Source organism: Silene latifolia, chromosome 5, assembly GCF_048544455.1.
Source record: "Silene latifolia isolate original U9 population chromosome 5, ASM4854445v1, whole genome shotgun sequence".
Lineage (NCBI taxonomy): Eukaryota > Viridiplantae > Streptophyta > Magnoliopsida > Caryophyllales > Caryophyllaceae > Silene > Silene latifolia.
This window is the reverse complement of record NC_133530.1, coordinates 1,806,112-1,828,284: the sequence shown is the minus strand read 5'-3', so window position 1 is coordinate 1,828,284 and position 22,173 is coordinate 1,806,112. Positions and strand designations below refer to the sequence as shown.

At 36.8% G+C, this 22,173-nt stretch overlaps 5 protein-coding genes across 5 annotated transcripts; all 5 read right to left on the bottom strand.

Annotated features, from left to right (window-relative positions):
* Positions 1-513: 513 nt before the first annotated feature.
* Positions 514-1,752, bottom strand: LOC141657935 (putative F-box protein At4g09190). The gene has a single exon (XM_074465327.1). It carries the CDS (start codon positions 1,750-1,752, stop codon positions 514-516), a length of 1,239 nt encoding a protein of 412 aa, XP_074321428.1.
* A 2,563-nt stretch (positions 1,753-4,315) lies between these two features.
* LOC141657934 (F-box protein At5g49610-like) lies at positions 4,316-5,554 on the bottom strand. The gene has a single exon (XM_074465326.1). It carries the CDS (start codon positions 5,552-5,554, stop codon positions 4,316-4,318), a length of 1,239 nt encoding a protein of 412 aa, XP_074321427.1.
* A 3,213-nt stretch (positions 5,555-8,767) lies between these two features.
* On the bottom strand, positions 8,768-9,985 carry LOC141657933 (uncharacterized). Its single transcript, XM_074465325.1, has one exon. It carries the CDS (start codon positions 9,983-9,985, stop codon positions 8,768-8,770), a length of 1,218 nt encoding a protein of 405 aa, XP_074321426.1.
* Positions 9,986-13,277: 3,292 nt separating this feature from the next.
* On the bottom strand, positions 13,278-14,200 carry LOC141657932 (F-box protein At5g49610-like). Its single transcript, XM_074465324.1, has 2 exons — positions 13,564-14,200; positions 13,278-13,390 (listed from the first exon to the last, which is right to left on the bottom strand). Exons 1-2 carry the CDS (start codon positions 14,198-14,200, stop codon positions 13,278-13,280), a joined length of 750 nt encoding a protein of 249 aa, XP_074321425.1.
* A 2,564-nt stretch (positions 14,201-16,764) lies between these two features.
* On the bottom strand, positions 16,765-18,640 carry LOC141656339 (uncharacterized). Its single transcript, XM_074463194.1, has 2 exons — positions 18,418-18,640; positions 16,765-17,631 (listed from the first exon to the last, which is right to left on the bottom strand). The coding sequence occupies exons 1-2, from the start codon at positions 18,521-18,523 to the stop codon at positions 16,916-16,918; spliced, it is 822 nt and encodes a 273-aa protein (XP_074319295.1). The 5' UTR covers positions 18,524-18,640; the 3' UTR covers positions 16,765-16,915.
* Positions 18,641-22,173: the final 3,533 nt, after the last annotated feature.

Here is a 22,173-nt window from a genome sequence, read left to right as displayed (position 1 = left end):
AGTTATTGAGATTTGACATGATGATTATGAAACTAGAATAAGATTAGTTCAGTAATAATCAGTATATTAGCTAACAAATTTACATAGATGTTGAAAACCAGGAAATGCAGATCCTCCGTCACATTTCCGTGTCACCAAATCTTTCCTGAACCCCTTAGCCCAAGAAATCCTCCCACATTCCGACCGCATTATAAGAATGACTGAAAAATATAATGGCTATTTGGGGTCCTGGTTTAAGATTTCACACAGGGCCCCTAAAATCTCGGAGACAAGTCCACAACCATTGGTTTTCGACTTTTTGTAGTGTTGATTGAATTCTACACAGCTTTATGCAGCAGTTGCAATAACACAAGATTGAACATACACTAGAATCCATATCAAACTTTCATTACATCAGATGGAGTACGAAATTAATCGAACATAGAGTCCGGATCATCTTAGCCTCTTAGGCACATGTTCAGATTGTTAGGACCGGTTCAGTTCAGTTCATCTCATTGTCCATAGCAGATTCTGTCAAGTGAATCGGTCACCACTCTTGGACATATAATTGAAGTTCTTGGGTGAAACCAATGTGTTTATATGAGGCCGGAGGGAGCGATGACTGATGCCTATCTTCATCGGGAAAACCACCATCTTTTCGTTGACAAAATTATAACGAACCACAAGATTTTCGTCATTGATACGACGGTACAACCACAAATCTCCTCTATCCAATTTAACCGGATTATAAATCAAATTTACATATAAACCGAAGACTTTATCGAAGTGACTATGTAATGTACCTACATTGATACACGGCAACTGAGTCCACTCACCAGATTTCACGTCTGTCAATTTCCAGAGCCTCCAAAGAAATCGACTTTCTGCAAGCATAAACCCTAAACTTGTTCCAATAATTATAAACGTAGCGGAAGCTAGATTAAAAACAACGTCCTTGGGCTGAGAAAACTGATAAATAGTTTCCGTATCAATATCCAACGCAAATCCATCAGATCTACTAGCACTGGTATTATAATTGTATTCATACCAATAGATAAATCCTCCAAATGGTTGCGGTGAAAATGATATTGTATCACTTATTAAAAAACCAACGGGTATACCTTCAAGATCGAGAAATCTCCAAGCTTTATCGATGCCTATAGTAAATACTCCCATCCGTCTTCGTCTATCTTCTTCATAGAAGGTGGATACATCAAGAGCAAACACTACTTTATAATGACCGCGGGAATCTACTGATAAACTCGCTGTACTTTCATACATTCTACCCTCATGGGCCGCCAAGCGAGGCAGACTGATATTTTCTTTAGTCACGGGATTCGCCACATGAAATAATATTTCTCGGTCTGACCGAGTCGAAAACAGGACTAATCCGTTAAAACAGGACATTTCTGTAACACGGGCCGGAATTTGGATTTCGGTAGAATTAGGCGAATTGGCGTCGATATAAGTCATATGACTATCTCGATAACAACTGTCTCGAAAGAGGAAACCGGGAGTAGATATTTGATAATGGGCTTTAATGAAATCAGGGTCGTTTATTATATCGTACCACTGCTTGCACACGTATCTCGCAGCGTCAAAAAGGGATTTAGCAGGAACAAATATTAGGATTTGGAATATTACCTCTGTTGGAAGATATGGACTGTTCCGACGTAGTTTCGTGTCATGACGGAGTTTCCAGCGAGTCGGATAACGATGAGGTAGTCTTTCAACAGCGTTTACCCTTGTCGGCGGCGTTTTCTTCCCTGACATCTTTGCCCTATTTGAGTTTTTGTTTGCTGTTTTTCAACCACTCTTTTTTCTAGAGGAGCCATATATATATATATATATATAATATATATATAATCAAAGTTGAGGTGATCATTAGCGGGTTGGGCCGAATATAAACGGGCCTACACTTAAAAAGACTGTCCGATGGGTTTAATTTTACCAACATGCCAAATATTGTCGACATTTTTTAATGACTTTCCTAATCTATCCCTTTCATATTTTAACATTTTTTTTCAAGTACGACATTTCTGTCACCACCGCTTCAATTCTGCCATCAAATTCAAGGAATCGTCGACTCTAGTTTAATTTTTAAAAATTACTATTTTTTTTCCGAAAAACCGTTTTTTGTTTTGTTTTAGAAAGATTAGAGAGCGACAAGGAAAGTTAATGGGGGCAAAATTGGAATGATGTGTTAATTGTCGACAATAATTAGTAAAAGTGTCGACGATATTTAACACGATCGAGTAATTTTATTAAGCCGTGTCCATTATAGCGGACTTAGTTTGATTGCCCAAGCCCCCATCAAAATTATACAAAAAATTTGGTTGTTAGCTTAAACAAAATTACCTATAGCGGACTATGTTAAGTAGGTATTCATACTTTAACTATCAAGAAGACAAATAATAATTTAATCAGTACTCATACAATAAACCTAAGACATCATGTATTTTACGCCCCGTTTGACAATTACAAATGTAATTTATAATTCAAATCTACATAAAAAATGTAATTATGTTTTTTTTATAAATCTTGCTAATTTACGATATTAAATTATATACCCGTGCAATTTTGCACGGGTTAAAAACTAGTTCATTCAGAAATCATAATCAAAAACACAACTTGCTTGCTTAGTATTTTTCCGTTATTTATTCAAACGCGTCTTTGAATATTAACTTTGTTCGATCTCAATAGGTCTTGAGTTCGTTCTCCATTGATGAATTACTAGTTTGGATGCCCGTGCGTTGCAACGGGGTAATTAACTTAGTTAAAAAAATTGGTTATAAGGTCTTAATATTTACATCTTATGTCTAATCATTTATTTAGATATGATCAAAAGTCAAAACATGTTATTTAAGAGATGCAAAAGATGTTAGGTTGATACCTAAGTTCCAAGGATGCCTCATATTTATAATCATAAGACCACTACATCTTATGTTAATCTTTCGATGTGGGACAATTCTATTATTTTTATATAATCCTACATTATTTTTCAATGTGGGACATATAATATACTAAGAAGTACAAAATTTTATATATGTACAAATTATATGAAATCTATACGCTAATGATATCATTTTTACCACGAAACAAATTTGTTATTTTCATAATTTTCTTAATGATATTTTTTTGCCAAATGAAATGTAAAATTTTTTATATAAAAATTAGAAACATCACTTGAATATAATATAGGAAATAAATTTTATAATAATTTAAAGATTCTCCACTTTATTTTTTGCATAAAAAAATATTATTATTGTTAGCTCGTCAAATATCGCTTCCGCATTTTAAATTCGTATCACCTTTCTATTTTAAGAATGAACTTGAAGAGCAATTTGATTATTCACACTTAATTTGTTCCACTTGACATTTGGGATATGATTATTGTTAGTTTTGAGACAAGTCTTGAGACAAGACTACCAATAATCTATCATATTCTTGACAAAGTCTTAAGTTGAGTCTTGGAAATCCAAGACTCAATTTAAGACTTTGGGTGAGTCTTGACCTCACCAAAAAAGTGGAGTGGAAAAGTAGAGTATGAGGTGAGTCTGACGGATAATGTATAAAGTCTGAGGTGAGTTTGAAATGGATCTGAACAATAAAAAAATAATAAAAGTTAGTGGAAAGAGTCTGACTGATAATCTCAGCCTTAGTAATTGGTTCCTTCCTCTTTTCTTGATCTTTGTGCTAAAACCAAAGGACAATAATTAACCGGGACGGAGGGAGTATTAAATAAATAAATAAATAAATATTCATAATTCGGGCTAATTCTTGAATGAGACGATTTTACACTGGAAGATATTGAAATTTCGACATAATAATTAAAAAACTAGAATAAGATATCTGAAAATATTCGAAACTTCAAAGGCACCGCGTATAATGTTTTTTTTTAGCGCGTTATTTGGGGCGTTGGTTTAAGATTTCGCACAGGGCCCCGAAAATCTCGGAGACAAGTCGACAATCATTGGTTTTCGACTTTTTGTAGTGTTGATTGAATTCTACACAACGTTATGCGGCAGTTGCAACAACAACAGATTGAAGATAAACTGAAATCCACCGTTAAACTTTCATTACATCAAATGGAGTCCGAAACTAATTAAACATTGTTACACTATCATTGGGTAAACACAAATTCTTGTTTATATCCGTTATTATTTACAACGGAGGTATAAATCCAACCCAACCAACACCTTTTTTCAGGGTGATACATCCCTCCGTTATAATTTACAACGGTTATAAGCAAGACTAATTGATGAGTAAATAGAGTCCGGATCATCATAGGCACATGTTCAGATTGTTACACCGCTTCAGTTCAGTTCAGCTCATCTCATTGTCCATAGCAGATTCTGTCAGTGAATCCGTCACCACTCTTGGACATATAATTGAAGTTCTTGGGTGAAACCAATGTGTTTATATGAGGCCGGAGGGAGCGATGATTGATGTCTCTCTTCATCGGGAAAACCACCATCTTTTCGTTGACAAAATTATAACGAACCACAAGATTTTCGTCATTGATACGACGGTACAACCACAAATCTCCTCTAACTAATTTAACCGGATTGTAAATCAAATTTACATATAAACCGAAGACATTATAAAAGTGGCTATGTAATGTACTTACATTGATATAAGGTAACTGAGTCCACTCACCAGATTTTACGTCTGTCAATTTCCAGAGCCTCCATATAAATCCTTCTGTGAGCATAAACCCTAGACTTGTTCCGATAGTTATGAACGTGGCTGGAGCTAGATTATAAACAGCGTCCTTCGGCTGAGAAAACTGATAAATAGTTTCCGTATCAAGATCCAAGGCAAAACCATCGGATCTACTTGCAGAGGTATTGTAATTGTATTGATACCAATAGATAAATCCTCCAGATGGTTGTGGTGAAAATGAAATTGTATCCGTTATTACCAAGTCAACGGGTATACCTTCAAGATCGAGAAATCTCCATTCTTTATCGATGCCTATAGTAAATACTCCCATCTGTATTCGTATATCTTCATAGAAGGTGGATGCATCAAAAGCAAACACTACTTTATAATGACCGCGGGAATCCACTGATAAACTCGCTGTACTTTTGTACATTCCGCACTCACCGGCAGCCACGGGAGGCAGACTGATGTTTTCTTTAGTCACAGGATTCACCACATGAAATAATAGTTCTTCGTCTGAGGGAGTCAAAATGAGGACTAACCCATTAAAACAAAATATTTCTTCAACACGTGGCGGAATTTGGATTTCCGTAGTGTTAGGCATATTAGCGTCGATATAAATCATATGACTATCTCGATAATAACTGTTTCGAATGAGGAAACCGGGAGTAGACATTTGAGAATGTGCTTTAATGAAATCAGGGTCGGTAACTATATCGTACCACTGCTTGCACACGTATCTCGCAGCGTGAAAAAGGGATTTTGCAGGAAGAAATATTAGGATTTGGAATATTACCTCTGTTGGAAGATATGGAGTGTTTCGACGTAGTTTCGAGCGAGTTGGATAACGATGAGGTTGTCTTTCAACTTCGTCTACCATCGTTGTCGTCTTCGTCTTCTTCGCTGACATTATCGGTGTATTCAATCCTCTGCCCAATTTGGGTTTCTTGTTTGCTGTTTTTCAACAACTCCTATCTAGAGCAGCCATATATATATAACCCTACCCTAGTTGAGGTGATCATTAGCGGGCTTGGCCGAATATAAACGGGCTTACACTTGCAAAAATTGTCCAAAGGACCTAATTTTATTACCCGTGTCTATTATAGCGGGTTTAAGTTAGATTGTTCAACAATAACAGTTTCGGAACGAAAACGCGTCGATCCTATGTTTACAGAACTTGCAAACACAAAAAAGCTTATGCTTCAATTTTTATTAATTCTCAATCGATAACAAAATAACATACAACGACCTCTTATTTATATTAGAAAATAAACGACCTAGTGTTGCCTTACTTCAGAAGTTAATTTTTTTCCTAAAATTGACTTTCCTAAACCGAATATGGCTGAACAATTGTCATATTATTCTTATTCTGAAATTAGGAAATAAAATAAACTAATCCTATTACCTATTAGTTTATGGAAACCTTTATTTCTTCTAATAATAATCTAGTATATTACTACTAAGAGCAGCTTATTCCGCCTCGAGTTTAGTCCGTGAGCTTAGTTTGTGAGATGCTGCGTTTTATCCCCTGACATCGAATGCTACTCCATCGCCCACCTTTCTTGACCACGTCATTTTTGGATCATGTTCAGGTGCAGCTCGGGTCTGGTCAATATTAGTTCGGTTGAGTTTCAGGTCATAATTTTCTTTAGTTGAAGTCCAAAAATTAGCTTAAAGGAAAATGTACCATATACTTTTTAATTTGAATATAATAATTCATAATACCATTAATAAATAAAGAATTAATGAAAATACACAAAAAAATACGATTATTTATATGAGAAATAAATAAATATTCATAATTCATGTCTATTGCTTTAGTTCTTACTAGTGTAGAGCCCGTGCATTATTTTAGATGGTCATGTGCAGAGAACTTAATAATTAGAGCTAATAATAGTATATAAATAAATGAACTTTAAATTTTATTTTTAATTATCTACAATTGTTAATGTGCAAAAATACTAAGAATTAAAATAGAGCGAATGAACTTGCACACATGTGTACACTCGGTTCATCGTGTCAGTTTTATTTTTAATGAGCTTGCACACATGTGTATACTAAGAATTATCTACAATTGTTAATGAGCAAAAATACTAAGAATTAAATTTTATTTTTAATTATCTACAATTGTTAATGTTCAATCGAATAGCGCATGAACTTGCACACATGTGTACACTCGGTTCATCGTGTCAGTTTTTGAGTTCGTCTATACCATCTTGCATCGAACATTTGATTTCAGGCAATATTAATACTATGTAATCTCCATTTGAGATTACCTTCAAAAAAAAAAAAAATAGAGCGACTCTTTCATTTTTACTCGGAATAAGTTTATATTTAAAAAAATAAGATTGTTTACAAAACTTATGCTTATTTTTACGTATTTGAAGCATAACTATTTTTGTAATTCTTGTTACTACATACGGAGTAACAATTCAAACGGAGTAAAAAATTTAAAGAATAAAAAAGTGAAAAACACACACTGATTTTAATAAAATAAGTAAAATTTGCATACGTTTTAAATATAATATTTATGATATTTAAGAGACAAGTACATATTAATGGTCCGGATTATATGTTTGCAATATCTAACTGTTCTAAATTTACGTATAAAAATAAAGGGAAAATGAGAATGAAAGGGGTAATTATTATTTAAATAAATTGTGAGAGGAAATGGAAAGAAAGGAAATGGAGAGGATCCATTTCCATTTTAGAGTGACGCAATTGAGTCACATAGATAGACAAAAAAAAAAGGTGAGAGTGGTCATGTACAATTCTCGAAGTTAGTCTTATTGTCAATTGGTTTTGATCAAATGGAACCTTTTCTCCACTTTTAAACATGACTTGTACCATACAGTACTTATATGAGACAGTCTCACGTATACCAAAGGAGTGAATTCATTAGCACTATAGTTAAATGGAGACTATATAAGAACTCGGATTGAAGTTACAGGTGTGGCGGTCTCATAGAAGACTTCCGATATTTTGAGATAAGGAAACTTACATGTGATCTTCTTGGGTTTAGAAGGAAACTTAGGTTTGATCAAAGGAATATTAAGGGGGCGTTTGGTTGGAGAGCTATAAGAAAGAGAAAGGGAAACAAAGCTATTGATTTCCTTTGTTGGTGTTTGTTTGACACAAACAAAGAGAATGAAATTCCCTTCTTTACCTCTCAATCCATCTAATTCCTTACCCCCCACCCCCCAAGGTATGAGATTTCATTACCCTTGTTACCCTTCAACCACCTTATTTACCTACCACCACACTTACGACTCCCACCACACCCGTCACCATCAAGACGCCATCGCCACCACTACCACCACCAAAACCACCACCACAACACCACCGCCACAACCACCATGACGCCACCATTACCACCACCATAGCCACCCCACTACCACCACCACCACCACCACAACGACGACGACGCAACCACTGCCGCCACCATCACCACCACAACCACCCCACCTAAATCACCACCACCAAAACCACCACCAAAACCAACCCAGCCACCCCACCACAACAGCCATCCCACATAAATCACCACCGCAACACCACCTCCACAACCACCATGATGCCACCATCACCACCACCACAGCCACCCCACTGCCACCACCACCACGCCACCATCACCATCACTACCACCACAACCACCCGACCTTAACCACCACCCGTACACCAAAATAAACCACAAACCACCACACTTCATTTTCTTGATGTAACCAAACAACTAGTTAAGTTTTAGGTAATCCCTTACCTTTCCCCCTCTTACCCTTTCTAATTTCTTTTCCCTTTCCCTTTCTCTAACCAAACGCCCCCTAAGTTCAGTAGTAATTCTGGTGAAGGCATTTGATCTTAGAAAACAAGCTTCCATTGTATTATTAGTTCGGGCCCTGGTTTAAGATTTCGCACAGGGCCCCTAAATTCTCGATTAAACTGGAATCCACCATTAAACTTTCATTACATCAAATGGAGTACGAAACTAATTGAACGTCCTTACACTATTGTTAGGTAAATATAGAGTCTGGATAATCTTAGGTACATGTTCAGAATGTTAGGACCGGTTCAGTTCAGTTCTGTTCATCTCATTGTCCATAGCAGATTCTGTCAGTGCTCCATCAACACACTACGTGAATGGGTCACCATTCTTGGACATGTAATTGAAGTTCTTGGGTGAAACCAATGTATTTATATGAGGCCGAAGGGATTGATGATCGATGTTTATCTCCATCGGGAAAACCACCATGTTTTCGTTGACAAAATTATAACGAACCACAAGATTTTTGTCGTTGACAAAATGGTACAACCACAAATCTCCTCTATCTAATTTAACCGGATGATAAATCAAATTTACATATTGACCGAAGACTTCATCGAAATGGCTATGCAATGTACTTACATTGATAGAAGGTAACTGAGTCCACTCACTAGATTTTACGTCTGTCAATTTCCAGAGCCTCCATATAAACCCTTCTGTTAGCATAAACCCTAGACTTGTTCCGATAGTTATCAACGTAGCAGAACCTAGATCATAAACAACGTCATTCGGCTGAGAAAACTGATAAATAGTTTCCGTATCAATATCCAAGGCAAAACCATTGGATCTACGAGCAGAGCTATAGTAATTGTATTGATACCAATAGATAAATCCTCCAAATGGTTGTGGTGAAAATGATATTGTATCCCTTATTCTCAAGTCAACGAGTATACCTTCAAGATCGAGAAATCTCCATTCTTTATCGATGCCAATAGTAAATAGTCCCATCTTTATTAGTATATCTTCATAGAAGGTGGATGTATCAAAAGCAAACACTACTTTATAATGACCGCGGGAATCCACTGATACACTCGCTGTACTTTTGAACATTCTGCCCTTATAGTCGGCCAGGCGAGGCAGACTGATGTTTTCTTTAGTCACAGGATTCACCACATGAAATAATATATCTTTGTTTGAAATACTCGAAAACAGAACTAACCCATTAAAACAAAATATTTCTTCAACACGTGGCGGAATTTGGATTTCCGTAGTGTTAGGCGTATTAGCGTCGATATAAATCATATGACCCTCTCGCCAGTAACTCTTTCGAATGAGGAAACCCGGAGTAGACATTTGACAATGCGCTTTAATGAAATCAGGGTCACTAATTATATCGTACCACTGCTTGCACACGTATCTCGCAGCGTCAAAAAGGGCTTTAGCGGGAACAAATATTAGGATTTGGAATATTACCTCTGTTGGAAGATATCGAGTGTACCGACGTAGTTTCGAGCGAGTTGGATAACGATGAGGTAGTCTTTCAACTGCGTCTACCGTCGTTGCCGTCTTCATTTTCTTCGCGGACATTTTCGGTGTATTCAATCTTCTGGCCAATTTGCGGTTCTTCTTGTTGTTTTCAACAACTCCTTACTAAGCCATATAACCTAGTTGAGGTGATCATTAGCGGGGTTGGCCGAATATAAACAAGTTAACGCTTGAAAAAATTGTCCCACGGGCCTAATTTTATTACCCGTGTTCATTATAGCCGACCTAATTTGATTGTCCAAGTTTACCCATCAAAATAGTCGGGCTTACCCGCGGGCTTGTTGGCTCAAAATTATACAAAAAAATTCGGTTGTTAGCTTAAATGAAATTACCTATTACCAAGAATAAAGTCAGCGCCCTTTTGTTCTGATACGAAAGTTGCGCCAAAAATGGGATATTTGCGCGATCCAGACCTATAGATCGAACAATGGTGATTGAATCGCAAGACCTATTGCTATCAATCGGGGTAGAGTTTGCAAGACCTATTGCTATCAATCGGGTTAGAATTTAAAACGGGTCAAACAATAACAGTTTCGGAACGAAAATTACAGAACTTGCAAACACGAAAAATCTTTTGCTTCAATTTTTATTAATTCTCAATCGATAACAAAATAACATACACCGACCTCTTATTTATACTAGAAAATAAATGACCTAGTGCTGCCTTACTTCACAAGTTAATTTTTTCCTAAAATTGACTTTCCTAAACCGAATATGGGTGAGCAATTGCCATATTATTCTTATTCTGAAATTAAGAAATAAAATAAACTAGTCCTATTACCTATTAATTTATGGAAACCTTTATTTCTTCTAATAATATTACTACTAACACCAGCTTATTCCGCCTCGAGTTTAGTCTGTGAGCTTAGTTTGTGAGATGCTGCGTTTTATCCTCTGACATCGAATGCTACTCCATCGCCCATCTTTCTTGACCACGTCATTTTTGGATCATGTTCTGTGCTATTTTGAGTCGGGTGCGGCTCGGGTCGGGTCAATATTAATTCAGCTGAGTTTCAGGTCAATTTTCTTGAGTTGAAGTCCAAAAATTAGCTTAAAGGAAAATGTACCTTATACTTTTTAATTTGAATATAATAATTTATAATACCATTAATAAATAAAGAATTAATGAAAATACACAAAAAAAATACGATTATTTATATGAGAAATAAATAAATATTCATAATTCAGGTCTATTGGTTCAGTTCTTATTAGTATGAGATAATTTACACTATTTTGTACTCCCTCTGTCCCGGTTAATTGTTGTCCCTTCCCACATTGGGGTGTCTCAATCCTTTTTTGTCTTTTCTATTTTAAGAATGATCTTGAAGAGCAATTTGATTATTCACACTCAATTTGTTCCACTTGACATTTAGTAATTGGCCTTTTTCCCTTTTTCTTGGTATTTGTGCCAAAAACAAAGGACAACAATTGACCGGGACGGAGAGAGTATTAAATAAATAATAAATAAATATTCATAATTCAGGCAATTTCTTGTATGAGACGATTTTACACCGGAAGATATTGAAATTTCGACATAATGATTAAGAAACTAGAATAAGATTAGTTCAGTAATCAGTATATTAGCAAAACAAATTTACAAAGATGTTGAAAATCAGATTTATGCAGCAGTGGCAGTGTTGATTGAAAATCAGATTTATGGTCGTAGTGTTCATTGAATTGTACACAGATTTATGCAGCAGTTGCAACAACACAAGATTGAACATATACTAGAATCCATATTAAACTTTCAGATGGAATACGAAATTAATCGAACATTGTTACACTATCATTGGGTAAATATAGAGTCCGGATAATCTTGGGTACATGTTCAGATTGTTAGGACCGGTTCAGTTCACTTCAGTTCAATTCATCTCATTGTCCATAGCAGATTCTGTTAGTGCTCCATCAACACACTACGTGAATCGGTCACCATTCTTGGACATGTAATTGAAGTTCTTCGCGGTGAAACCAATGTGTTTATATGAGGCCGGAGGGAGCGATGATTGATGTCTACCTTCATCGGGAAAACCACCATGTTTTCGTTGACAAAATTATAACGAACCACAAGATTTTTGTCGTTGACAAAACGGTACAACCACAAATCTCCTCTATCTAATTTAACCGGATGATAAATCAAAGAGTAAATTAATAATTACTCCCTTTTATAAAACACTTTTCTAAAATAACTCCCTTATGAAAACTTTTTAATAATTTACTCCCATAACATGTTCTCCGTTCAAAAGTTGCACCCATTTTCACATTCCGGTGACATATTCCGTCAAAATTCAAATTTTCTATTTTAAAGCCTAAATTTATGACGATATTGCCCTTCTTTATGTTTTTATACTTGAGCTCTTCTCTCTCCCTTTTTCTCTTCAATTCATTCATCCACTTTAATTCTCACCTCAAACTCTCCTCTCTTCTCATATTTTCCCCAATTAAGTTAATGTTCATCCATTCACAAATAAACGTTAATTATCGTGCTATTAGGAACCATGTGTTTGGTCTGATTCTCCATTTGAAGGATCCAGTTGGTAAGCTTGAAGTGAATCAGGGTAGTTTTGGTTGGAACGGCTCTAGTGTTGGTCAATATGTTCAAGAGAAATAGGGAATAACAGGCGCTTTTGCTTAGTCATTCGAGGTGATGATGGTTATGCGTTGCATTTGAAGGTTGGGTGGAGGTGAATTTATTTAGTGATGGTACATTATTCCTATAAATTTTCTGGGTTTTAAATTCCAATTTCTGGCTTTATAACCTTTATTTCTGGGTTAGGAAACTCTAATTTCTGGGTTGTAAACCCTAATTACTGAAAATAAGATGAAGAATCTTACCTTAATTGGGGAAAAATATAAAAAGAGAGGAAAGTTGAAACGAATGAATGAATTGAATAGATTTGATTAACCTCTGAAATTAATTGTTGAAATGAATGAATGAGTTGAAACTTGAAATGAATGAATGAATTGAATTCACTGGCAAAATTAATTTGATTCCAAAGTAACGAGTAACAATTCCGATCAATCTAATGGGGAAGACTATGAATGAAATGATGGCAGAAGTCTAGAACACATGAGAAGATAGGAATTTATACAGGGGCAAAACGGTCATAAAAAAAGATTTTTCACCGGATTGTCAATTTGGGTGCAATTTTTGACCTGAGAACATTTTATGGGAGTAAATTATTAAAAAGTTTTCATAAGGGAGTTATTTTAAAAAAATGATTTATAAAAGGGAGTAATTATTAATTTACTCTAAATCAAATTTACATATAAACCGAAGACTTTATTGAAGTGGCTATGTAATGTACTTACATTGATATAAGGTAACTCAGTCCACTCACCAGTAAAACTCACCAGATTTTACGTCTGTTAATTTCCAGAGCCTCCATATAAACCCTTCTGTTAGCATAAACCCTAGACTTGTTCCGATAGTTATCAACGTAGCAGAACCTAGATCATAAACAACGTCTTTCGGCTGAGAAAACTGATAAATAGTTTCCGTATCAATATCCAAGGCAAAACCATCGGATATACTTGCAGAGGTATTGTAATTGTATTGATACCAATAGATAAATCCTCCAAATGGTTGTGGTGAAAATGATATTGTATCCCAACGAGTATACCTTCAAGATCGAGAAATCTCCATTCTTTATCGATGCCAATAGTAAATAGTCCCATCTTTATTAGTATATCTTCATAGAAGGTGGATGTATAAAAAGCAAACACTACTTTATAATGACCGTGGGAATCCACGGATAAACTAGCTGTACTTTCGACCATTCTGTCCTTACCGTCCGCCACGGGAGGCAGACTGATGTTTTCTTTAGTAACAGGATTCACCACATGAAATAATAATATTTCTTCGGATGACAGACTCGAAAACAGAACTAACCCATTAAAACAAAATATTTCTTTAACACGGGGCGGAATTTGGATTTTCGTAGTGTTAGGCGTATTAGCGTCGATAAAAGTCATATGACTATCTCGATAATAACTGTTTCGAATGAGGAATCCGGGAGTAGATAGTTGAGAATGCGCTTTAATGAAATCAGGGTCGGTAACTATATCGTACCACTGCTTGCAGACGTATCTCGCAGCGTCAAAAAGGGATTTAGCAGGAAGAAATATTAGGATTTGGAATATTACCTCTGTTGGAAGATATCGAGTGTTTCGACGTAGTTTCGAGCGAGTTGGATAACGATGAGGTTGTCTTTCAACTTCTTCTAACGTCGTCGCCGTCTTCGTCTTCTTCGCTGACATTATCGGTGTATTCAGTCTTCTGCCCTAATTGCGTTTCTTGTTTGCTGTTTTTCAACAACTCGTTTCAAGAGCAGCCGTATATATATAACCTAGTTGAGGTGGTCATTATCGGGGTTTGGCCAAATATAAATGGGTCTATATTTGAAGAAAATTATCCGTGGGCCTAATTTTATTACCAGTGGGCCGTTGTCCATTATAGTCCCTCCCATCCACTCTTTTCTTCCCATTTAAAGTGGGCACGGGATTAAGGGTGGGGAGTATAATATTGATAAAAATATGAGTGGAGTTTGGTAATTGGAGAAATGTATGAATAATTAGGATTAATTAAATATTAATAAAGGAGATGGGTGAGGTTTGGTTATTGGAGAGAGGTAGGAATAATTAGAATTAAATATTAATAAAGGATATGGTGGGGTTTGATGAGTGGAGAGAGGTAGGAGTATAATATTAATAAAAAATTTCTCAAAAAGGAAAGGGGAAGAAAACCTGAATAATCCGTTTTAGGAAATAGGGAAGAAAAGAGTGGATGAGAAGGAGTAGCAGGCTTAGTTTGATTTCCCAAGCCCACCCATCAAAATCGGCGGGCTTGCTGGCTCAAATTATACAAAAAAAAAATCTGGTTGTTAGCTTTACAAAATTACCTGTTACAAAGAGAATAATGTCGGTTTGATTTCAATCGAGATCGTTTCGATTAGCTACTTTAATTGTTATGTGCTATTTTGAGTCGGGTGTGGCTCGGATCGGGTTAATATTAGTTCGGTTGAGTTTCGGGACATAACTTTCTTGAGTTGAAGTCCAAAAAATTAGCTTGAATGTAATTTATACTTTTCAATTTGGATATGATAATTCTTAATACCATTAATAAATAAAGAATTAATAAAAATACACAAAAAGTACGATTATTTATATGAGAAATAAATAAATATTCATAATTCAAGTCTACTAGTTTTAAACCCGTTCAAAATTGCACGGGTATGTATTTGGGTCAGTATTAATGTTTTTGGATGTATATTTGTTTTTGCATTTCTATTGTAATTATCTAGTTGGTCTAAATTTACGATCTACATAATTTATTTTTAAATTTGTTAAAAACACTTGTTCACATACACTGGTTTATAAGAAAATAACGTAATATACACTTGTAAATAAAAATTGCATACATAAAAAACTTTACATCCGGATAAAAGAAATATAATCTAATATAATCAACTTTAACATATGTATGTAATTCATTTGCGTTTTATGTTCGATCCCGTATATAAATGTTATTCCTTCTTGAAATTATGTAATTTTATTATTATGTAATTTTGTTTTAAAAATTATGTAATTCAATTTCATTTACTCGCATTTGTAATTCATTCTACGTATATGTTATTAATTTTATTTACACGGAATGTATAAAATTATTTCATAATATTAATTCATAGAATTTCTTTCATAATATTATTTCATAGAATTTGTTGTAAGACGGAATTTATCGTATGTTTGAAAAGACGGAAATCTGAAGAAATAAATACATTGCACACTCACGGGTCCCACCATAACATAAATTTCCAAAAAAAAAAAAAAAAAAACTGCATTAATGATGTGGCGCGCTGAGGATTGAGTATTGTCTTTTGTATTAATATAGATAAGATTGGTTCAGTTTTTATTAGTTCCGATAAATTAACAAGAGTAGCATTCAACAGATCTAGTCTCTATTGCATAAATTGTAATGTGGTTCAGTGGTTAAAACAATGTCTCTACCTCCCCTTCCACTTTCTGTGCCTCGGTCGCTTTCCAATCTTTTGCCTGGACCCGCGCCTCTGACTGTCCCCTCACTGGCCCTGTCACGATTTCCACCCACCTTGATGCCTTTAGCTACCCTTTGAGCTGGGCCCCTCCGCCGCTTGGTTGGCTTAAAACTAACGTTGACGCGGCCTTTTCTCCCTCCTCTTCCTTAGCTAGCCTGGGGTGTGTCATCAGAGACGGTTTTGGTTCTTGGGTTTTAGGTTGGTCCACCCGCTTCCTTGGTCCTAACCCCTTCCTTTGTGAGGTCCTTGCCATTCGGGATGGGATTTTACGCTCTAGAGTCCTTGTGAACAATGTCTTCATTGCCTTTGACTGTCTTGATGCGGTTACCTCTATTTTATGCCCCTCTGCCCCATGTGGACCGTTTACTAACATCATTCTTGAGTGTAGGACCCTCTTGCAGGACTCCCCGCATTTGAAGCTTGTTTTTGAGAAGAGATCGGCGAACCGTGTTGCGGATGCCATTGCCCACCACTCCATTAGAGACTAGTGATTTGTCGGGTTGTTTTGAGTGGGATTTGCCCCCTCCTTTTGTTGTAGATCTTTGCACTTTAGACTTTGTTGTGGCATGTGCGCCACTTTCCCCTGACCCGCCCCCGTGATGTACTCGTAACTCCTTTTATTTATCTATATATTGCTCCTTTCTTCCAAAAAAAAAAATGTTTCTTCTATTCAGGATTAATTTTAATTTAATAACAATATACTGCTTTTTCTGTTTTTGTCTGAATTAATTGCAGCATCGAGTATTCTTACCGAGTTTACACAAATTCTTGTATGAGTCGATTTTACAAGGGAAAACATTGAAATTCGACATAATGATTAAGAAACTAGAATAAGATTAGTTCAGTAATCAGTATATTAGCAAAACAAATTTACAAAGAAATTTGAAAATACGGAACACAGATCCTCTGTCTCATTTCCGTGTCACCAAACCTTTCTCGAACCCATAAGTCCAAGAATATCCTCCCACATACCACCACTATTAACATTTTCCAACCCAATTACACTTCGGCTGCAGGCGGCCACAGTCCAGTACCCGGCCTGTATCTCGTCTCGCAATTGCTCCTTATCCCACCCACAATACCCATCAAAAAACCGAATATCCTCCATTCCGATAATACCCCTCTTCACCATCTCAGCCGCGCACCCAACATTTTCCCGCGTGCCATAACACAAACCTTTGATCACCTCATCGAACACCTCATCGCTTTGCGTGTTAACTAAAAACAACCCTTCTTGTAATGGGCCGCCAAAATACAGAGGCCGGTCCAAGAAAGTACCAGACCGGTCCAAGACCGTTGACTTGGTTTCCTTGATGGACATAAGTGAGGGTCGGTTTAGTATTAAACCAGTCGGACCTAATGGTCCGACTGCTATAATAAGAATGACTGTTCTTTCGAATATTTGATCTCCGTCGAGTTTCTCTGTGGCTATTAGGAGACACCCTCTTTCCGGCTCGTGGATCGGGTGGGCCCATTTATCGCCAGCTGGCAGCGTAGCTGGATTGGCTTCAGTTGATGATGTGGCGGTTTCGAGAGGAATTGGTGCGTTTTGGGATGCTATTAGTTTAGCTCTGAATGATCGCCAGTCTCCTGAAGGGCTAATGTTTTCTTCCGATGATGAGCTTCCTAGTTGACAAACTACATGGAATTTCAGTAATACAAAGTTAGTTTGTTTGTATAGTACTAATAGTAGTTATTGTATGAGACGGTCTTACATCGTGAGACGGTTCCATTGTGTAATAAGATTAAATGGACCGTCTTAGCTCTATAATTTTTGTAATTTCATATTACTTGCTCAAGACTCGTTAGCTCATAATCCGTATTTGATAGGGAGCTGATAACGTCACTCTGATCTAAAAATATACTCGTACAACTATTTAATTAATTGGCTCTAAAAAAACAAGTTGCGGAATATATTTTTGAGTGACGTTATTGACTCACATATATAGATAAAAAAATAGATGAGAATGATCACTATACAACACAAATTCTCATTATAGACGGACACTATCCGTCTATACGTATAAACGGATACCATTTTTCCTCACAAAATGCCCATTTGCCATAAAGTGGGAAGCACATGGGGGTGTCCCACCTTGTCCCCCCTACCCGTTTTATTATAGGTCTTTACCCGTCTGTTCACCCCACCCGTCTATACCAAGACCTATTGACTATACAATTCTCAATGCTAGTCTTATTGGCAATTGGTTTTGATCAAATGGAACCTTTTCTCGAGTTTTGAACATGACTTATACGAGACAGTACTTATACGAGACAGTCTCAACTCTCACGTACCAAAAAGGGGTGAATTATTTATTAGCACTATAGTTAAATGAAGACTACAGAAGAATTGGGACTAAAGTCACACATGTGAGACAGTCTCATAGAAGATCGACTTACAATATTTGAAGTAGGGAGACTTACATGTGATCTTCTTGGGATTAGTAGGAAACTTAGGTTTGATCAAAGGAATATTAAGTTCAGTAGTAGTTCTAGTGAAGGCATTTGATCTTAGAAAACAAGCTTCCATTATTGTATGGTAATTAAGTTGGGCTTTGAATGTTTGATTGGTTATTGGGTTTGGGCAATAGGAGATAAGTTAAGATATAGAGTACGAGGTCTACTATTAACCACACAATTGTTTCTCACCACTATCCAAATTTGGATAATGTATGAACCTTTTGAAGTACTCCTCTGTCCCGGTTATTTGTTCTCATTTTTTATTTTAAGGTGTTTCAGTTAATTATTGTCCTTTCTATTTTAAGAATGAACTTGATAAGCAATTTAACCATTCATCCTCAATTTGTTCCACTTGTCATTTAGTAATTGACCCCTTCCTCTTTCCTTGGTTTTTGTGGCAAAACCAAAGGACGACAATTAACCGGGACGGAGGGAGTATGTATGTATGTAGCCCATGGGCAATGGATGTGACTCGATGTGGCGTAAAACTATTGGTCAATTAAATTATATGGGTAAAATTGTCATACAGTTAGTCTTGCTGAATACGGGTCGGAGCAAGTGACGGGTAATTCCACTCACAAAACGGATAGGGGGACAAGGTGGGGGCACTCCAATGTGCTTCTCTCTCTCCTCTATTTGGTCATTTGTGAAAGAAAATGGTATCCGTCACTCGAAAGTGACGGATACTTGCCGTCACAAATGAGATTTTGTGATTGTCATATTAGGTATGTTTTTGTTACATTGACCACTCTTTTAGAATGACAGTACCCGTATTAAGATAAAAACGGGTTAAATATGTTCTCACTTGTATATACAACAAATCTGTTGTTAGTCCGTAGACATCCGTCTTATATCTCATCTACTATATTTGATCCGTTTTAAGTTTTAAGTTTAATACAGATATTACCGCCTTAATCAGGAATATGTGTTTCTCTATTAAAATATGGCGTTAACTCTATTTAGGTTTGGAGTCCAATCGCATGTTAAGCAAAATTAATGGCTTGCTCGACTACTTGTCAACCGACGACAAGATAAGCAAGTCGATTACTCACTCAACTACGGGTGTGCTCACGGCGAAGCTTACTACTAGAATGTCACTTGATGACATTAACGTATCCCATAACTTAATGTACAAACCCATTTGCCCATAACATGTCCCATTCTTAGGATGGGCTTGAACATATCCCCCAATAACACCAAGGTGTCATGATATCTTGATCAAAGTATCACTATGTAAAGAGCTTATAAGGGCAAATTTAATACTGACGAAATTTAAATGCGGGTTATAAATACCTTCTCTTATGACTTTAATCAACTTGTCTAAGTAGAGCTGTCTTCGGGCCGGGTTTAGGCCGAGCCGGGCTCACTTGGCTAGGCCTTGAACCGGCCAGGGGGAGGGGCGGGCTTGGCCGGGGCGGGCTGGGAGTATGTTTGACCCGGGTCAGGCCGTGGTGAGTAGAGGGCGGATCGAGCTGGCGGCTAGTGTAATTTTTTATTTTTACTAAATAGGCTGGTTAAGAGTGGACTGAGTTTGGGATTAGTGACCCGGGGCAGGCCAGAGTGGGAAGGCGGGCTGGGCGGGCCGAGTCTGGCTGTGCAGAAAGAGCTCGCAAGAAGGGTCGGGCAGGGTCGGCCCGTGTGGTTGGTCAGCTCTAGATCTAAGCGACAAAATTCTTGTGTAAAATTGAAGTTTAATTCATTGAAATCTTTAAAAGTTAGTCAAGAGTAGTGAAATTGGTAATACGATTTGTGTTAGTGATTTGCCTTTGAGACAAAATCCAAGTAGGACCATACCAAATCTGTACTATATCTCATAGTGCAATTTAACCTTTATTAAGCTTATCGATTATTGATCCTGTAATTTTAACTTACAGGGTCCCAAACTAAAGGTTGATTCTTCTTTTACAAAGCGTCTTGCTTGTGACGGGCTAATTCCGTCACAAGCTGAAGACCTCTCACAAAAAGGGAGAGGGGACAAGGTGGAGCACTCCCATGTGTTTTCCCACTCACCTCTCATGGGTATTTTGTGAGAGGAAATGGTATTCGTCACAAGCTTGTGACGCATATCGCCGTCTTCAATGAGATTTTGTGCTTCTCTTAACTCACTCTAGAACAAAAGACAGATTCAGTGCAAATGTCATATACTCATAGGAGTATCTTATTAAAAAGTTCAGGTTGATGTATTATCTAGCCAATGACGGGATTAGGATTTATCATCTAAATGAGATGAAGTTAAGGGAAAGATTATTGGTATGTTCTGATACAAGACTCACTCAAGGCTACCAATAATTTATCAAAGTTTTAACAAAGTCTTCAATTAAGTCTTTAAAATCCACGACTCCACTTAAGACTTTATATGAGTTTTGATACACATTTTTAGAGTTGTCATCCAATAGAAGACTCCCATGTGTAAATCTTTTTTTTCCCTTTTTTTTTTCTAAGACCTAATAAGAAAAGTGAGGTGAAAAAGTAGAGTTTGGGATGAGTGTAAGTGTGTAACGGATAATGTATAAAGTTTAAGATAAATCTGAGGAGAGTTTGGATAATAAAATAATAATAAATGCTAGTGGAAAGCTGATGTAGCAGAGTTTTGAGACTCACGAGAGTCTTGTCGATAATCATACCCTAAGTATTTACTGTATGAGATAATAGAAACAAGAAAAATAAAATTAAAGTATTTGTGAACTAGCTATAAAAGTCTAGTGTTTGATTGTTCAAATCTCACAAGTCACATCCCTTGCATTGTACCGATGGCGTGCCTCCTTTTAGAAATACGAATGCATACATCTATACTTCCTCCGTCACATATTGTTACGTTCTCGATGTTTTTTTTTTTTTTTTAACTGTTAAGAGATAATTTGTGAGATAATTGTGTGTCCCTTCTCATTATTCTTGAGCAATATATAGTACAAGATGGAACGGATTACATTAGTGCAAATACAATGAACCAATAATGGAACGGATTACCGTAGGTTGAATACAATGAATCTATAATGATCGGAATACCGTAAATTGACTAAGAATGGCCTATACGGCCGTAATACCCCCCCTCAAACTGGAGCATGTAGATCAAGAATGCCCAGTTTGCGAAGTAGCAAATCAAATTGAGCCGAACCCAGAGCTTTGGTGAAGATATCCGCAAGTTGTTCATGAGTAGAGACATGAGATGGAAGAATTAAGCCAGCAGAGATGGCGTCGCGAATAAAATGACAAGCGATTTCAATATGTTTAGTGCGCTCGTGAAAGACGGGATTCTGGGCAATATGCAAAGCCGACTGGCTATCACAAAACAGGCGCATGGGACGAGGTGGAGAGACACCCAAGCTGTCAAGTAGACCGAGGAGCCATTTGAGCGCACAAAGAACAGAAGTCATAGACCGGTATTCAGCCTCAGCAGAAGACAGGGAAACGGTCTGTTGCTTTTTCGTCTTCCACGAAATAGGAGAATTTCCGAGAAAAACGAGCCAACCCGAAACAGAACGGCGAGTTAAAGGACAATCACCCCAATCCGAATCACACCAACCAGAAATAGAAAAATCATTATCGGATCGTAACAAGAAACCATCTCAACCAAAAGCTTAAGCTGATTGTTGAAGTTCCTTGATTCGTTTTATATTCTAACACTCCCCCTCACACGAAGGCCCTTTTTTTTTAGGCTTGAAGTGTGGGTGCAGGCGGGATTTCCTGGCCTGTTCTGATTATCCACTTTAGAATAGAGGG

What these genes read in the sequence shown, in the direction of transcription:
- LOC141657935 (XM_074465327.1), bottom strand. Translation starts at nt 1,752, where the DNA reads ATGTCAGGGAAGAAAACGCCGCCGACAAGGGTAAACGCTGTTGAAAGA.
- LOC141657934 (XM_074465326.1), bottom strand. Translation starts at nt 5,554, where the DNA reads ATGTCAGCGAAGAAGACGAAGACGACAACGATGGTAGACGAAGTTGAA.
- LOC141657933 (XM_074465325.1), bottom strand. Translation starts at nt 9,985, where the DNA reads ATGTCCGCGAAGAAAATGAAGACGGCAACGACGGTAGACGCAGTTGAA.
- LOC141657932 (XM_074465324.1), bottom strand. Translation starts at nt 14,200, where the DNA reads ATGTCAGCGAAGAAGACGAAGACGGCGACGACGTTAGAAGAAGTTGAA. An exon ending in GAGATTTCTCGATCTTGAAG is followed by an intron (nt 13,391 to 13,563) that starts GTATACTCGTTG and finishes TTTATGATCTAG; the next exon opens with GTTCTGCTACGTTGATAACT.
- LOC141656339 (XM_074463194.1), bottom strand. Translation starts at nt 18,523, where the DNA reads ATGGAAGCTTGTTTTCTAAGATCAAATGCCTTCACTAGAACTACTACT. An exon ending in TAATCCCAAGAAGATCACAT is followed by an intron (nt 17,632 to 18,417) that starts GTAAGTCTCCCT and finishes AATTCCATGTAG; the next exon opens with TTTGTCAACTAGGAAGCTCA.